This window comes from Candoia aspera, chromosome 12, assembly GCF_035149785.1.
Source record: "Candoia aspera isolate rCanAsp1 chromosome 12, rCanAsp1.hap2, whole genome shotgun sequence".
Classification (NCBI taxonomy): domain Eukaryota; kingdom Metazoa; phylum Chordata; class Lepidosauria; order Squamata; family Boidae; genus Candoia; species Candoia aspera.
This window is the reverse complement of record NC_086164.1, coordinates 2,310,969-2,326,506: the sequence shown is the minus strand read 5'-3', so window position 1 is coordinate 2,326,506 and position 15,538 is coordinate 2,310,969. Positions and strand designations below refer to the sequence as shown.

The window sequence follows — 15,538 nt, the reverse complement described above, 5'->3', positions numbered from 1 at the left end:
CCATTTCCTTGGAGGGGACTGGCAGAGAGGAGGGGAAGGGTCAGCAAAGGGGGCAGCCAATTTTATGCTGGTTGAGCTTTCTGGATGGATGGGGAGCCCCAACACAGCACCAGAAAAGCTGAGTGGAAGCTGATCTTAAAATACTGCGTATGACCAAAACTGTCCTCTCGGGAACATGAGATTAATATTGAAAGATCTGTTGTGCCAAACAATATCCATCAAAAACTGAAACCGAGCCTTTGCATGGTTGCTGTGTCCTCACACTGCATCCCTCAGACACATACTCCTTAGCCACAGATGAAGAAAAGAAGGTTTGGATCTGATGTTTCTGTGGCCGAGTGAAAGAGATCTTTCATAATCTAGTTTGCATTGCAACGGTAGCTAGAGGTATGTTCTTCTGCACGAGGTGCCAGATCCAAAAGAGCTTTTTTATTTTCTGCACAGTTCATATTACATAAATTATGAACATCTCAGATGGTCTAAAAAAAAGGGGGGGGGAAACGAGGCAGCCTCAAGTCTAAATCTTTGGGGCCCCCATTTCCTTGGAGAGGACAGTGAGTAGGAAGGGAGGCAAAGCGGGATTTGCAATAGGAGTGGCCAGTTTTAGGCCAGCTGAGTTTTCTGGATGGATGGAGAACCCTCTTTGCTCAGGAATGCCACCTTACCATACATGTATATTGTGTGGATTGATGTATTGTATAGATGACTGTAATTCAGTTCTATCAACTCCATAACCGGTAAGAATGAAACCGTCCAGCATTTATCAAAAGAGCTTCATTTAGCTGCATGGAATAGCAACAGCTTCCGTAACAATAATAAACGACACATTTTACATACAGCTCAAGGCCATGTTTTTCAACCTCTTTGTCCAGGGATGTCTGCAGGGTGTGGCCAAGAAAGTCAAGCTGGTGGCCACAAGGGTACAGCTGAATCTCCACCTGTTTATCATAAAAAACACCACCACGGTCAGCTGTTTAACTGTTTTGACCACACCTTGTGGACACCCCTGGCTATACTTGATGAAATACAATCCTCATTAATGTCATGAAAGCTTCCAATAAAGCCCACGAATATGGGGCAAAATTGTCTGATCACAACACACACGTTCGTCAGTTGGGGCTGCTGTGGAAGGTCTCTCTCTTATTTGTAGAGCTGCTTTGGTGACCTACTGCGTATCTGTGTCTTCCTTCCTGTATGCACAGCTTCGGAGGGACACGTTCATTCAATGAATCCATAAAGTTCGAGGGAAGCAGAATTTACATGGCAGTCTTCCAAGTCAGGACCTTGGTTCCCATGGAGATAAATCCCTGGATGAGTTTAAAGACTGTGCCAAACCACCATATTTTTAATGACAGTTCGTTGCCTAAACCATAGTGGCCTGCTTAACACGTAATGCCAAGGCATTGTTTCTCAACCTTGGTGGCTTTAACCTTGGCTGCCTGGGGAATTCTGGGAGTTGGAAGTCCACACATCTTAAAGCTGCCCAGGTTGAGAAATGCTGTGCTAAGCCATAAAGAGGAGTTGTCATCTCTGATCCTACGCAACATCACTTTGAGCTGTGAAAGTCCAAACAGTTTGGGAACCACCTTACCAAAGATTTCACGATCCCATGGATAATTCAGCAAGAAGTTCACCTCGGGGGCCCCACGTTATCCTCCTTGGGTCCACACTGTAGATTCTTGTGGTAAAACATGGCTGATATATAATAATGGCTGGGTTTATACGTTGTGCCAAAACCACACACACTCTACCCCATGTCTTTGGATGATCACACGGCCAAAGTACTGCCAGAGTACCTAGATTCTTGTTTATACAAGACAGTAAGTTGGAAAGTGGCTGTCTTCATTGTTTGCTCCTCAGGAAGAGCTCCAATATACTGTATATATATTCCGCTCAATCCTTGGAGAAGAGGGACTACCTTTATACACAATAAGTTGCATTCTTAGGAAGCTCAGCACACCTGTAGAGCATCCAGTTGGGAAAAGTTGGTTGACCCTGAGGAGCGAGCAGCTCTCCATAAGGGTCTTTCTCAGCCCTCTTTGGAGATAACTGAACTGGGTTAGGGTTCAGGACAAAGCAGATGCCTTCCCATTGAGCTACCGCCCCTCAGAGAGTCTACTAGTGAAGTACGCATTGCATTGGGAGGCACGCCTGCTCGCCCCTTCAGCAAATAGCCCTGGAAACTACACGAGATGCAGTCTTGAAACTGGGTGTGCCAGCACCCTCAGATGGCACCTACCACTGCTATTCTCCAGGCAGCAATTTATAACATCTCCCCCTGAGGCCTGCCTGTCTTTGATAACCCTCTGATTTGAATGATTCACCCTCCACTCCTTCTTAATAAATTAAATAAAATACACCTATAAAGGAACTAGAACTAAAGATTAAAGAGTCCATAAATATCGTTGGAGGATGGGAGAAGTGATGTTGGTCAACAAAACTAAGCGCCTTTCCTAAGAGAGCTGAATGATGCCAAAGTAGGTGTTCCCACGGCCATAATTCACTCTTGAGAAGTCCGTCACATTCACAAAGATGTAATGGCCTGACTGGAGCTCCACTGCCCTCCCCACATGAATGGACTGCAGGCCACACAGGTCCTCTGAGCTGCTGTAAGTTCCCACTCCCTTCAGTAGCAACTGATCTGACTCCGAAGGCAGGTTCAGATAGACGTTGACGTTGAATGGGGCATGCAGCTCTGGCTTGCTGCAAAAGGCGACTTGGGAGTAAATGTAATACCGCCCTCCATTGACAATTTTGATCTTTCCATCCTGGTTGAAAAACACCTCATCTGTTGGGGCGTAGATCGTATTCTTCCAGTGCAGAACTGTAGCGAAGAAGATAATGGATCTCATTTAGTCTGTGTCAGCCCTACAAGGTATACCAGACTAAGAAACCAATGCCATGTAAGTCAGGATCACTCTTATTGGATCAGCTACAGCATGCTGGCTGGGGAATCCTGGGGGTTGAAGCCCACACATCTTACAGTTGCCAAGTTTGAAAAACACTGAGCTATTGTAACAGGATCCTGCAAGCATGAATGTGCTTCCCCCCTCCCTCACCTTATCTACATGTGAACAAGGGAAGGTCTTGTTTAAGACATTTTCTCAAGTTAGTTTCTTGGCCTGGGCTCAACCCCCTCTTATCTGACTGAGGCCTTGATAGCCACAGTCTAGCTCTTCCTCCTGTCCTTCAAGGCCATTCCCTCATCCCTCTACACTCTGTGAGCATTTTGTCCTCATTCCAAAACCAGATCAGGAGGTCCATCCAATTCAACTTCCCCAATGATGTTCTGTCCAAGGCATGGGCATGTCACCTCTGAAAACAGGTCCTGTGTTATTAATGAGTTAATGAATTTATGTCCAATGAATTGGAGCCATGGAATCAGATGGATTTCAAGGGGACATGACTAGAACAGCTCTCAGTGTCAAGCTTGAAGCACGTCTGAGCCTTCATTTAACCCCATGTTCCTATATTGCTCAACAGAAAACAAGCAAATATACTCCAGTCCAGGTATTTTACAGCAAAAGTTAAAGCTATGGTGTAGCAAGTAAATAATAAAATCCAAAATAGGTTTAAAAACAGGGCCAGAGTAAAACCATTGTGAATGAACAGCCACAGTGCAACTAATCTAAAGATGTCATTGAAATATGAAATATGACATGTGGGTTTGTGTGTATACCTATGCCCATTAGTGTTTTTTTTTACATTTCCTCTAGGTTTTATTTCAGATTTCTGTTTAACCCTGAACTCTTCATGTCCTTGTTCATTTGTTTTGCTTTATTTTTCAAAACTACAGGGAAAAGTATTGTAAAATATAGTAATAGTTAAAAAGTCTTTGGGAATTTTTTAAAAAAGGTCTTCACCCAGAACCCAAACCTTTAGGTAATGGACTTTTCACAAAATAAAATAATAGGGCTTTGCAATTGTATACATATATCCAAGCAATTAATCTAACTATTTTCACTGAAAGAAATCCCCAGGCAAATAAACTCCTTTCTTCTAGGAGTCAATTAGTCAAGATACGGTAGTCTACAGCCCTATCACATGTGTAACTCAGAAACAGGTTCTGTTTTCTTTAATCTGGCTTCTCCCCAGATAAATGCATTGGTTGGTTGATGCACATCTGCTCTGGAGCAAGCCCATTGAACAAAATGGATGCGTTAGCAGAACAAGCACGCATTGGATCCAAGATGGATCCAAGATGTTCTCTCAATTCTGTACAGAAATAGGTGGGGGCAAAACCTAATTCAGAGTTCTTCTGTGTTCCCTTAACAAGCCAACATCAAGCGAAGAGGCAGCAGAAAGGAAGGAGGCACCCAGGGTGTAATGGAAAAAGCTGCCTTCTCCTCATCAATATGACATGCAAATGGGCGTGACATTGTGGAACAGCAGAATATTGTGGAACAGACTCTTTCCCCACCAATTCCTTTGCATCATAAATTTTGAAGAAATGCAAATGACTGGTGGACCGCTAACGTTTTGACTAACGCTCACCAGTGAGAGAAATGAACCAGGTCATTTGCAAGAAATCAGATTCTTCCGTGAAGAAGCCATCAGCCATGGAAAGGTCCTTCAGAAGGGAGTTGCACAGTTCCCGCACTGTCCCTGGAAAGGGCTTCTCCCCTCTCACCCTTCAGAAGATCGAGGACTACAGAGCAGAATCCCAGCCCGTATGTGAAGTTGCAGGATATCCAGGCAGGAATCACTTGCACCCATCCTTCCCCAAACCATTCAGCAGTATACAAGTTGTCCTCAACTTACCACCACAAATAGGAACTGGAAAATTCATCATTAAACAGTGTGGTCATTAAGTGAGGCTTCATGTGACCACACCCAGTTTTTTGTGGCAGTCATTAAGCAAATCATGCAGTTGTTAAGTGAATCACGTGGTTCCCCATTGACGTTGCTTGTCAGGAGCCAGCTGGGAAGGTCACAAATGATGATCACATGACCCTGGGGCGCTGCAACCAGCATAAATACATGCCAGTTGCCAAGCACCCAAATTTTGATTACGTTACCGCAGGGACACTGTGATAGTCCTAAGTGTGAGGACCGGTCATAAGTCACTTTTTTCAGCACCATTGTAACTTTGAATGGCTGATAAACAAATGTTGTAAGTTGAGGACTACCTGTATTGCCTCTGACCTTGGAGGGGCTCTCCAGCTATAGATCCTAGATCTGGGTTCCCCAGAGTGGTCAATATCAACCCCCAAGGGTCGATGGGACTATCCAAGGGATTGACAAAATGGCTGTGGGTCAAAAGGGGGTGAGAAAATGGTGGGGATCAATAGGAACAGACTGAACCTGGAAGAGCATGATGACTTATGACTAAAACTCACCAGTCCCCAACCAAACATCAGTGCCCTGGTTGATGCTCATCAGATGCACCCTTCCCATTAATGATGGGAGTCAGTGAACAATCAGAAACTTCATGGAGGGGTCAATGAGTTGAAGAGTTTGGGGACCCCTGTCCTAGATAGAACTGACTTCAGGGCATAATTTCACCCAAATTCTACCCTAACCGTTCTTCTCGTATCAACTGTCTCAAGAATTAATGCAACCACCTCTTGGTAGAGAGGGTCACCTCTAACCCCTTCATCGCAAGCACCCAGAAAATAATGCCAGTGCTCACCTTTGCCCCCGCTGTTCACACCTGCCAAGTGAATGCTTGCAAATGGCTTCTTGTCACCTGAAATAAAAACAACCGTCACTCGCCTGGCTGCGACAGGCCAAACGGCCTGACTTGTTCTTGACCCATCTTGGCTGCTAACGGATAGTCATTTTCTTGGTTATTTTTATTATTTTTTAATTTTTCAAGAAATAATTAAAACACATAACGCAGAATATAAGACCAATAGAATTTGACTGGTTGTCATCCAGTACTTTCAACTCTCAATGATCAAAGATGACAAAGATGTACACCAAAGAAGGTCAATGTCCACTCTCTTTCACTCATTCCAGAAGGCAAAGTATGGAATTATGGATTTAAGTTACAGGAAAGCAGATTCCAGTTGAACATTAGACATTGTAGGAGGAGAGCTGTCTTAAGACTATGGTAGCAAAAAAATCAGGAGTCAGGTAGCAACTTTTCTGACTGACAAATTTTATTAAAAGGCAGAAGCTTTCGTGAGCTGCAACGGCAGAAAAGGTGCTACCAGACTCTTAGTTTTGAACTGATCTTTAGAAAATACTTTTAAAAAGTGGAAGCAGATTCCTAGAAAGGTGGTGGGCTCCCCTTTGCTGCATATGTTCAAGCAGACTTTGGACATCCACTTGCCCAGGATGGTTTCATTTCAATTTCCGCATTAAGTAGGGGGTTGGATTAGATGGCCTCAGGACCCCGCCCCCTTTTGTGTGTGTGTGCCTTCAAGTCAAGTGTTGATGCCTGGTGACTGCCTGGACAAGTCCCTGCAGTTTTCTTGGCAAGGTTTTTCAGAAGTGGTTTGCCATTGCCTCCTTCCTAGGGCTGAGAGAGAGTGACTGGCCCAAGATCACCCAGCTGGCTTTGTGCCTAAGGCAGGACTAGAACTCACGGTCTCCCGGTTTCTAGCCTGGTGCCTGAACCACTGCACCAAAATAGCTGTCATAAGCCCTTGCACTCCTGTAATCCATGATAGTGCAGTAGAATCAGATCCCAACTGGATTTCAAGGCTGGCCAGAGTGTTATCACGTAACATGTAACTTGCTTTGTAGAAGAACATTCCAGTGGTGGGATTAAACAGTGCTTCTCCACCTTGGCAGCTTGAAGATGTGTGGACTTCAACTCCCAGAATGGCTGGCTGGAGAATTCTGGGAGTTGAAGTCCACACATCTTCAAGTGGCCAAGGTGGAGAAACTCTGGATTAGAGGAACAGATTGGGGTGGGAAGAAAGAAGAATTAAGAAAAAGGAGGTGTTGGCTGGTCCAGAAAGGAAAAACACTCTAGAACCACCAAACACAGGACTGAAAAATTCAGGAATGTCCCACAGTGCTGGCAAAAAAGAACTACTTTCCAAGTGAGGATTGTGCAACTAGACGGTTGCCAACATTTCCAAAAACTTTCAATTGCTTTATCCAGAAAGTAGAGTTCTGTATATACACACCACAAAATATCAGAGGGCCAGGATGCGCCCAAAAATACAGGAGCATTCATAACCAATTTGCTGGTGCTATTATTATTTTTTCGTTGCCTTTTTTTTTTTGGCCTTTTTTGGCAATGAGCTGTTAATGATGCTTTCTACAAGCTGCAGACACTTACTTGTTTGCATAGCTGCCCTCCTTTGATCTGGAACCTGTTGAATAGAAAGAAACAGTTTTATTTACTGATTTACTGATTTATATGATTTATACAGCCGCCCATCTCACACCAGCAACTCTGGCTGGGGTACAGGGATTCAAAACGCATGCACAAAAAAACCCACAACATATAACTCCAGGCATCCAAGGGCGAACAACTTTCATAGGAAAACAACAGCCCAGCTCAGCTAGCCTGCTGGCTCCGATGCCGGGTCTTCAGAGCCTCGCAAAAGGCAAACAGGGTTGGGGCCATCTGAATCTCTGGGGAGATGCTGTTTCACAGGGCAGGTGCAGCCACGGAGAAGACACAGCTCCAAGGTCCAGCAAGTATCATGCCAATGTATCCCCCCCATGCTCAAAATCTCACTGGCAGCAGCATTTTTGATTTGGAGGAAATTTACAAGCAATTCCCAAATGCCTAATCAAGAAAGGCTGCCCAGCTAGTATATTTTATTGGCGCCAATGGGACATACCAAAATAATCCACCCTCGATCTAGTTCAGTGTTTCTCAACCTTGGCCACTAGAAGATGGGTGGACTTCAACTCCCAGAATTCTCCAGCCAGCCATTCTGGGAGTTGAAGTCCAACCATCTTCAAGTGGCCAAGGTTGAGAAACACTGATCTCGTTCAACATTTGCTGGCCCCCAGATGTGCTTTTAATTTGGAAAACACCTCACTGTGTGGCTACCACGATGAACAGGACCAGAGTCGGGCTGGTGAAGTTGCTTTCTGTTAGCTCCTTCTGCCTGAGACGGGGGCCTTGCCTGCTCAGGATGGCTTTCTTTTGTGGTGGGGAGACACTGAGACCACCTTCAAACCAAAGTTTAGGGGCTTCAGCTATTGCTTTCTGATGTTTTTACAAACGTCTGCAACCTCCCCAGGGCACAGCGGTGTCTTTAGAAGCAAAGGCAGTGCTTGGTGGCGAGCCACCTTCACCTGCAATTTGTTTTTCTACATTAAAAAAAATAGTGTAAAGCAAACTGCAGAAGAAACAAGAAACCTGGCAAATAAGAGATGTGTCTGGGAGCACATTAGCCCAAGATATTCTATTCTGAGCAATGAAAAGAAGAATTTCTACTGCATATTTAGCCTGGTTTCTGAATTAACCCATTTTCTGGGTTCACCCAGTGTATGAACTACAAGTTAACTAAGTAGAGTGGATTTACACACCACACTAATCCACCCATCTACCCACAAAATGCAAGATTAACACTAACCGAACACATGATGTAGTACAAATGCTTAGGTGAGATCTTCATCGGATCTAGTGAAGCATATTGTCTGAACATGCCCCAAATATATGGTCTTTTCTCTTTGGTCCAGCTTCATGTATGCTCCCCTTGATTACCATAACCATCTCTTCTCTTGCCATCTGGTAGGACATTCCATTCCATTCATCTCTATCTGCTCCCAAATTCATTTTCAATCCCATGACGCTTCTTACTCTAATGCTGCTGCCCATTTCATTCCAGGAAAGGACATCTCACGGGACCTCACAACATTCCATGGCTTTGTCCCTCCCTCTCCTTAAATCACCAAACTTGTGATCCCAACATCTCTTCTTATGACCTTTCTCAGGCCAGGTCCTCACTCTTGGGTGTCCCACAGGACCCTCCTCCAAATGGGTGGACTTCTATTCTCTGGGCAAGATGGCCAGTGCTGGAAAAGTTGGAAGTTGGAATCCATGCCTCTGGAAGGTTCACACCCCCTATTGAGAAGTGCCTCCAGGTCATCCTAAGATGTTTCTCAATCTACCCTAAACCTCACTTGAACCTGGTTTATCACCAGAAGGCAAACAGGAAAGGGAAGGAACACAACAAGACTTTAAGTCGCTCAAACAATGAACAGTATATCAGATCATATACTGTGCTGTATTGAATGCAATTATTTAATATATTTATATACTCCTTCTTCAGGGAAGCTGCATCTAGGATTCACAAGCTAAAGTAGTCCTGCTGAAATCATGGAAGTCCCTTTTTTGCATTTTGGATGCATCTCCTCCAACGCCAGAGAAAGAGGGAGGAATGCTCTAGGTTCCACATGAAACAAGATTATCGCTTAATCCTAAATCAAGAGCAATTCCTTGACATAAGCAGGGGAGGTGAGTTAATCTGCCATATGTTCCTCCCTAGACTTTGGGGCAGTGACCTCTCATTTTAAAGATTATCTGTGATCATTACTGCTTCTTAATCATTTATTCTTAAGTAGCGGCCACCTTGGGTTCTGCATGATGAAAATGCCGGGACAGGAAAACCTATATTTAACACTACGGTACAGGAATGAGTCCGGAAGCATGAGTAAAATTAGGGTGTGAAAACGCAAATGCTACTTCCAAGAAGACAGCGCAGCCTCGTCACTTTCTTTGGCCCTCAAAAGTGGGTTTTAGTTTCTCTATGTCCCTAGCCTCCTCTTAGCATAAACGTTATCTTTTTCCCTTGCTTCCTTCCCAGCCTAGGCCTCTGCAACAGGCTTTTTCCAACCCGGCACATTTCCAGATGTGCTGGACACCACTTCCCACCATTCCAACAGCTGTGGGATTCAGGCAGCTGCCGAATTCACAGCTATGGTCTCACATCTGGAGGGCAATAGGTGGGAGGATGCTGGAATGCCTAGACTAGCATAAATGGAATTTCAGATGAAGGGTTAGAACCATAAGGGAGCCCACGGATCACGGGGATGAAGTGATGCAACGGGAAGGAGGAATAACCTCGAGGAACAGGAGGAAGAGCTGCTACAGTACCAAGACAACAGTCAGTTAAAAGGAACCAGAGTCCAGGGCAGAACTGTAATCCGAGGAAGCACCTCAGATAAGACCCTCCCTAGTTCTTGTGATGATAAAGGGGGGGACAGGGGAAGCGCATTCAGACTTGCAAGCTTCTGTTACTATAGCTTTATAATAAAAGTAGTATCGGCCTGTATGACTTTGGTATCCTAGTCTGGCCTACCTTGAAGGGCTGACACTCTGCCTCCTCTTAGACCAAGCAAAGTCTCCTGACCTGGCCTCAAGCTAAGCTCCATCTTCCTCAGGGTATTAAAAAAACAAGGAGGTCTCCATGCAGAAGTGAGGAAAGCCACAGGAGATCAGCATTCTCTCCTTTCTCCACACCAAGAGATGGAACCAGCAATTGCCCCTTTCCTCTACCCACAGACAAAACGGGAGCAATTTGTTCTACTCTTCTGTCTGCACAGAGAGGAGACACAGGCCCAAGGGGTCCAAAAAGCCAAGATGGCAGCCACAACCACAGGACTGAAGCCCTGCCCCTTCTTGACATGCATTGTGTGTAAAAACAAGAGTCAGGGGTACTCTCATCTAGCCACGACCACCACCTCGTCTTTGTTTCATTGGCCCTAAAAGGTGCCACGACAGGAAACTATCACAGTAGGATCTATGGACACCAGGTTGACTAACCCATCTTGACATGCATTAAAGGTATTGCATTCACAGAACATGCAGTGTCCAAATAAGCCATATTATGGATTAACATAATGGTCTGATTCAGACCACACACTAAGGTAATGGTTGAGATCACAAACTATGCTGAACTACGAAGTGTCCAAGCAGGGGTATCCGCAAAGTATGGTCAGAAAGTCAAGATGGTGGTCACCCCGGTGCAATCAAAGCATTGGCGGGTTCTTTTATGTGTGTCACACGATCATGGGCACCAACTTGTCTTTTTTCACCATATCCTGTGAACGCCCGTGTTCAACCAAGTGTGAAGTCAAGCGTGTGGTGTTTGACCCCAGCCAGACAGCACCGCTCAACCTGAAGAACAAGCAATCTGTGGGGCTGATGTTTGAGAAATCCGCTTTGTCTCCCCCAAGCTTTGCATCTGCCTACTGTTGTCTTTGGGGCACTCTAGAAAACAAGGAAAGGATGCTTAGATCAACTCAGGCACAGATGAAATTCCACTACCTTTTGGGGCAAATCCAGCAGATCTCGGAAGGTTTCTGAAATCTTAGCGCAATCTAGAAAGGAGATCTCATCCTCCGGTGGCTTCCGGCAGTTCTGTACTCGCTTCAGGAACACGAAATCTTCTTGCAAAGTCATGTCGGTGCCCATCTGTCAGGGAAAGTCATCACAGCCCACAATAAGTATTAGAATCATGGCTGCAAAGTTTAATCAGCCGGTTGGCTAAATGAGTCAACTGGAACGCTTGAATACTTTTTCACGTTAAGTACCGGTGAGAAATAGGTTACAGAAAGCATTGACTTAAAAGGCATTGCCTGTCTTTCCCTTCGTTATCTTGCACTTCTTCTTAAGATGGTCCCAAATGCAAAGCCTATACACCATCTAAAACTAGTGCACGCCTGGAGGTGTTTCCCCTTCAATTCGATCATGTTTGCCCCACGCAAAGATATGCAAATAGAATTGAGTGATGAATCCATTTTCTCTCATCAGAAGAGAACTTTTAACACAAGCAGCTCATCCTCGCTGGCCACAACCCCCATCTTTTATTTTTTAAAAATAAAAAGAAGTTGAGGATATAAATAAATATCAGATCACAGGCTGGGAAATATCCTGACACCTGTTCACCCCTTGGACCAACTCTTAGCAAGATTTTTGCCTGTTTTACTCTGTAAAAAAACAGTAAATTCAATCTTAATCTGCAGGGCTGGTGTCATGCACAGTCATATTACGGCAGGACATGATAAGGTCATATCACATTAGAGGCAGATTCACACATGATATCAAAACTAGGCTGAACCGCAGATCTCACTCTATCTTAGCTTAGGGTGCTGGCCAAAGTCAGGAAGATGACACAGAAACAGCAGGCTTCCTGTGAGCAGGCATAGCCGCAATCTAATCCCCTTCTTGCTTTCCTGGCTGAACACATGGGCTGAATCCAGATTCACTCATGATCAGTGCAAGGCGTGACCAGCTCAGGTCTCAGTGATTTCGGTCTCTCTCTTCTAAATAAGGTTCAAACTACAGCAGATCCAGCTCAACAGGATGAAGTGGCCTCAGTTCTGAGTAGGCTGAAGGCAGTTGACTTGCTCAGCTTCAGAGGAAACGGTTGCTCAGTGCTGCAAGGGGCTACTTCTCAGAAACAAGGGAGGGGATTACTGAAGTCAAGAGACACCCATCCTGTCCCTGCCCCTGCCCTGGTTCCACCCCAAAAGCAATCAGGACAGCATACAGTCCCCCCACCCCCCTCGCATCCCCATCACGGTTCTGTTTAAGTAGGTTAGCCGGAAGGATTGTGACTCAGCCGGGCAGCCAACCCTTTTCTGAAGCATTGATGTTCCCCTAAACAATTGTGGCCAGGATGACTGACATCGCCCTCTTAACGTAGGCTGTTTTTCCCACCCAAATTGTCATCCTGCCATCTTTACCCCTTTTAGTTACTTATTTTGGTTTCTTGTTGCTTTTCTTGTTTTTAATGTTTTGAACAATTAGTAAACTGCCCAGAGTCTCTGAGTTGGGCAGTGTATAAATTTAATATATTATTATTATTATTATTATTATTATATTATTATTCTACTTTGGAAGAATCAACCCCTGCCACTGGTTCTGGATTTCATAGTGTCTTGGACCCAGAACACAGTTAAAGATGTAAATGTTAATAAACTGAGAATTGTAAACACCGTGCAGACAAATTAAACATTTAAAGCAGCCTTCCTCAGGCAGAGGTCTTCCAGATTGATTGACTGATTGATTGATTGATTGGCTGCCTTCATCTGTTACAACTCTGGAAACCTTACAGAAGGCCACCATGAAAGCACAATAAAAGCACAGAAGGTATCATCAAAAGAGTAAAATCAATAAACAGTGAAAAGACCAAAACAACTTACAAGGGGTCTACCACCCATTCTAAGCCTGGGGATAGAGCTGTTGGATTTCAGCTCCCATCATTCCCAGCCATCGAGGCCAAAATGTCGGACAAAGACCATGCTCAAATCAGTCTCTTCTGTCCAACCAGGTTACGCTGGTTCCCAAAGCACTACAGTTAGATGGAGCCCTCGGCCAGCTTTGCAGAATACGCTGGTTAAAATGCGTGGCGCACCAGGGGCTGGGCTCGCTGACCGCTTGAGTCCCTTCCCACGCTATCATCCCACGAAACGAGGTGCAGTGTGTGCGCCATACAAAACGTGGGGGACAGATGAAAGCCAGCTCATGGGGATAGAGCGGTTGACTGTTGCTTCACCCTGTGGGGGATACCCTGGATGCAGCCAGCAAATCAAAAACCATCTAATAGCTAGACTCCCTTTGTAACCACCTCTGTTGCAACAATGATGAAGACGCAGTTGTTCGTCAGTTGTTCCTTGCATACGTTGCACTGCGTTGGAGAAATTTGGGGAAGACCAGAACTGAATTTGCTTTCTTTAGGCAGAAAGAGTCTGTTTATCAGAGACTTTAGGTGTATTGGGCGAACTGAAATAATTCGGTGCACCCTTGGCTGTACGGACAGTATTTTCACAGAAAGGAAGAATCAGGGACTCATTATGGCTGAGTTAGACAGAGACCTGCAACTTTCCACCCCTTGCCTCCTTCTCACCAACAAGGTAGCTACATTTCGTGTTGCGGCAGTGCAAACAAGGCAATGGCTGATGCTGGTCCGAATGCCGTTTTTTTGCTTTTTTTTGGTTACATATTTATGTAGCCTAATAATGGTTGACTGCAATATAAGGGAGTGGCTGATCAATTGCAAAGGAGTGAGTTTCGCATGTGGGAGCTCCAACACCTTTCTTGAAGGCTTCTGTAGGCAGGGAAGGACGGACACTGGAGGAACCATAGGCTGCCTTCAACTTCATCAGCCTGATACTGTCTCCAGGTCAGCCCTCCAGTTTGCCCCAAATTGGATGGTTCCCTTTTGCTGCCCCATTCTCAGCATCTTTCTGAATGTCTTTGAAATACATTTTTGAGTTTCCTTGGCTGTTCCAAGGTAGTAGAGGATGTTGCTAAGATTATTTGTTCCTATTATCTATTTTTCCATCCTCTGCAGCCTCTCTGCCCTCCCTCTGTTAAAGAAAGAAAGAAACCAAGAAAAACTCAGTGGCAGAAGTTTTCTCCCAGAACCTTCCCTTGGGATTTAATGGAAGCATGAGAAGCCAAGGAGGCTGCAGGCAGGGGAGGGGCCATTTCCAGCTTCATCTCTTCCCATCCTTGTGAAGCCTCCTTGGCTGGCCATAGTTTCCAGTATGAACAAGCCCTTTGGGAGGAGCAAATTCCCAAGGCCTTCTTTTGGGATTGAATGGATGTGCGGGAAGCCAGGGAGGCTGGAGATGGATGGAGAGAGAATGAAAGACAGATCCCACTCAGGCCCTTCCTCGCAATTAAGAGAGAATGAAAGACAGATCCCATAGCACAGCCAGGAGAAATCTCCTCAAATGTTCTCCTTTGAAACATCTCTGAAAGCACTTTCTCTTCCTTCCGTTCAATGGAATGAGAAGAATCAAGAGTCACCCATCCATCCATCCGTTAGATTTTTATCTGTCTTTCCACCAGGAGCTAAGACCAGATACACAGGGCTCTTTCTTCCAATGTGTTCCTACAACTCTCAGGTGAGTGAGGTCAGACTGGGAAGAGTGTAAGTGGCCCCAAACCATTAAATAACCTTCCATAGCTAGATGGGGGCTGATCCTTGGTACCCGCAATCCAAGATCAACACACTGACCCACACACCACAAAGCAGAATAAACTTTTGATACCACGTTAATTAAATCTGTGGTACGCCATAGTTGCCTTCCCACCCATGAAAACCCCTCCTTGACATCTTCTCTATAAAGAAACGGGGCTTACCTTGTCTAACTTCATGTGGAGGTGCAAAATATAGAGGACAGTCCCCACAAGTTGGGCAATAACAAAGACACAGATCACAGCCAGGAAGGTCTTCATGGTGACCATTGGCACTGGCTCAGCCGGTCGCAAGTTTGTTGGGGAATAAGGCTCCCTCAGTTCCTCCATGTATCTGCACCTTCCAAAGTTCTGGTGAAACTACCATGAATATTATCTGGGCACTTGTTCTGCGCAGTGTGTGCCAGCCCACAACTTCCTGAGGAACAAACTACATCTTCCACTCTGCGTGTGTGTCGGGGGGTGGGAGGGTGGGGGGTGTTAACCCTCCTCTTCCACAGCAAGGCTACAAAGCAATGGTTTGAACCCAGTGCTATTTCTTAAGACTCTGTCAGAAAATCACTCCTGGGTTCGTCTTCCACAGATTATTTCCTCTGCTCCAACTATTTCTCAGTGTCACCTTTTCTCCTTCTCCTTCCAGCTTCAAAGAGAGGAAAAACTAATCACAATACAGTAGCCTCTTTGGAC

At 45.1% G+C, this 15,538-nt stretch overlaps 1 protein-coding gene across 1 annotated transcript; it reads right to left on the bottom strand.

The window, feature by feature from the left end:
• Nucleotides 1-1,953: 1,953 nt before the first annotated feature.
• CD40LG (CD40 ligand) lies at nt 1,954-15,244 on the bottom strand. Its single transcript, XM_063313751.1, has 4 exons — nt 15,017-15,244; nt 11,172-11,335; nt 5,633-5,763; nt 1,954-2,824 (listed from the first exon to the last, which is right to left on the bottom strand). Exons 1-4 carry the CDS (start codon nt 15,179-15,181, stop codon nt 2,454-2,456), a joined length of 831 nt encoding a protein of 276 aa, XP_063169821.1. The 5' UTR covers nt 15,182-15,244; the 3' UTR covers nt 1,954-2,453.
• Between the last annotated feature and the right edge of the window lie 294 nt (nt 15,245-15,538).

Bases quoted from the DNA above. Each gene is read 5' to 3' on its own strand.
- CD40LG (XM_063313751.1), bottom strand. From the start codon at position 15,181: ATGGAGGAACTGAGGGAGCCTTATTCCCCAACAAACTTGCGACCGGCT. The intron at 5,764-11,171 runs GTGCCTGAGTTG...ATCCGTTAGCAG, and splicing joins AAGGTAGTGGAATTTCATCT to CCAAGATGGGTCAAGAACAA. The intron at 2,825-5,632 runs GTGAGCACTGGC...TCTTCGCTACAG, and splicing joins TGTGAACAGCGGGGGCAAAG to TTCTGCACTGGAAGAATACG.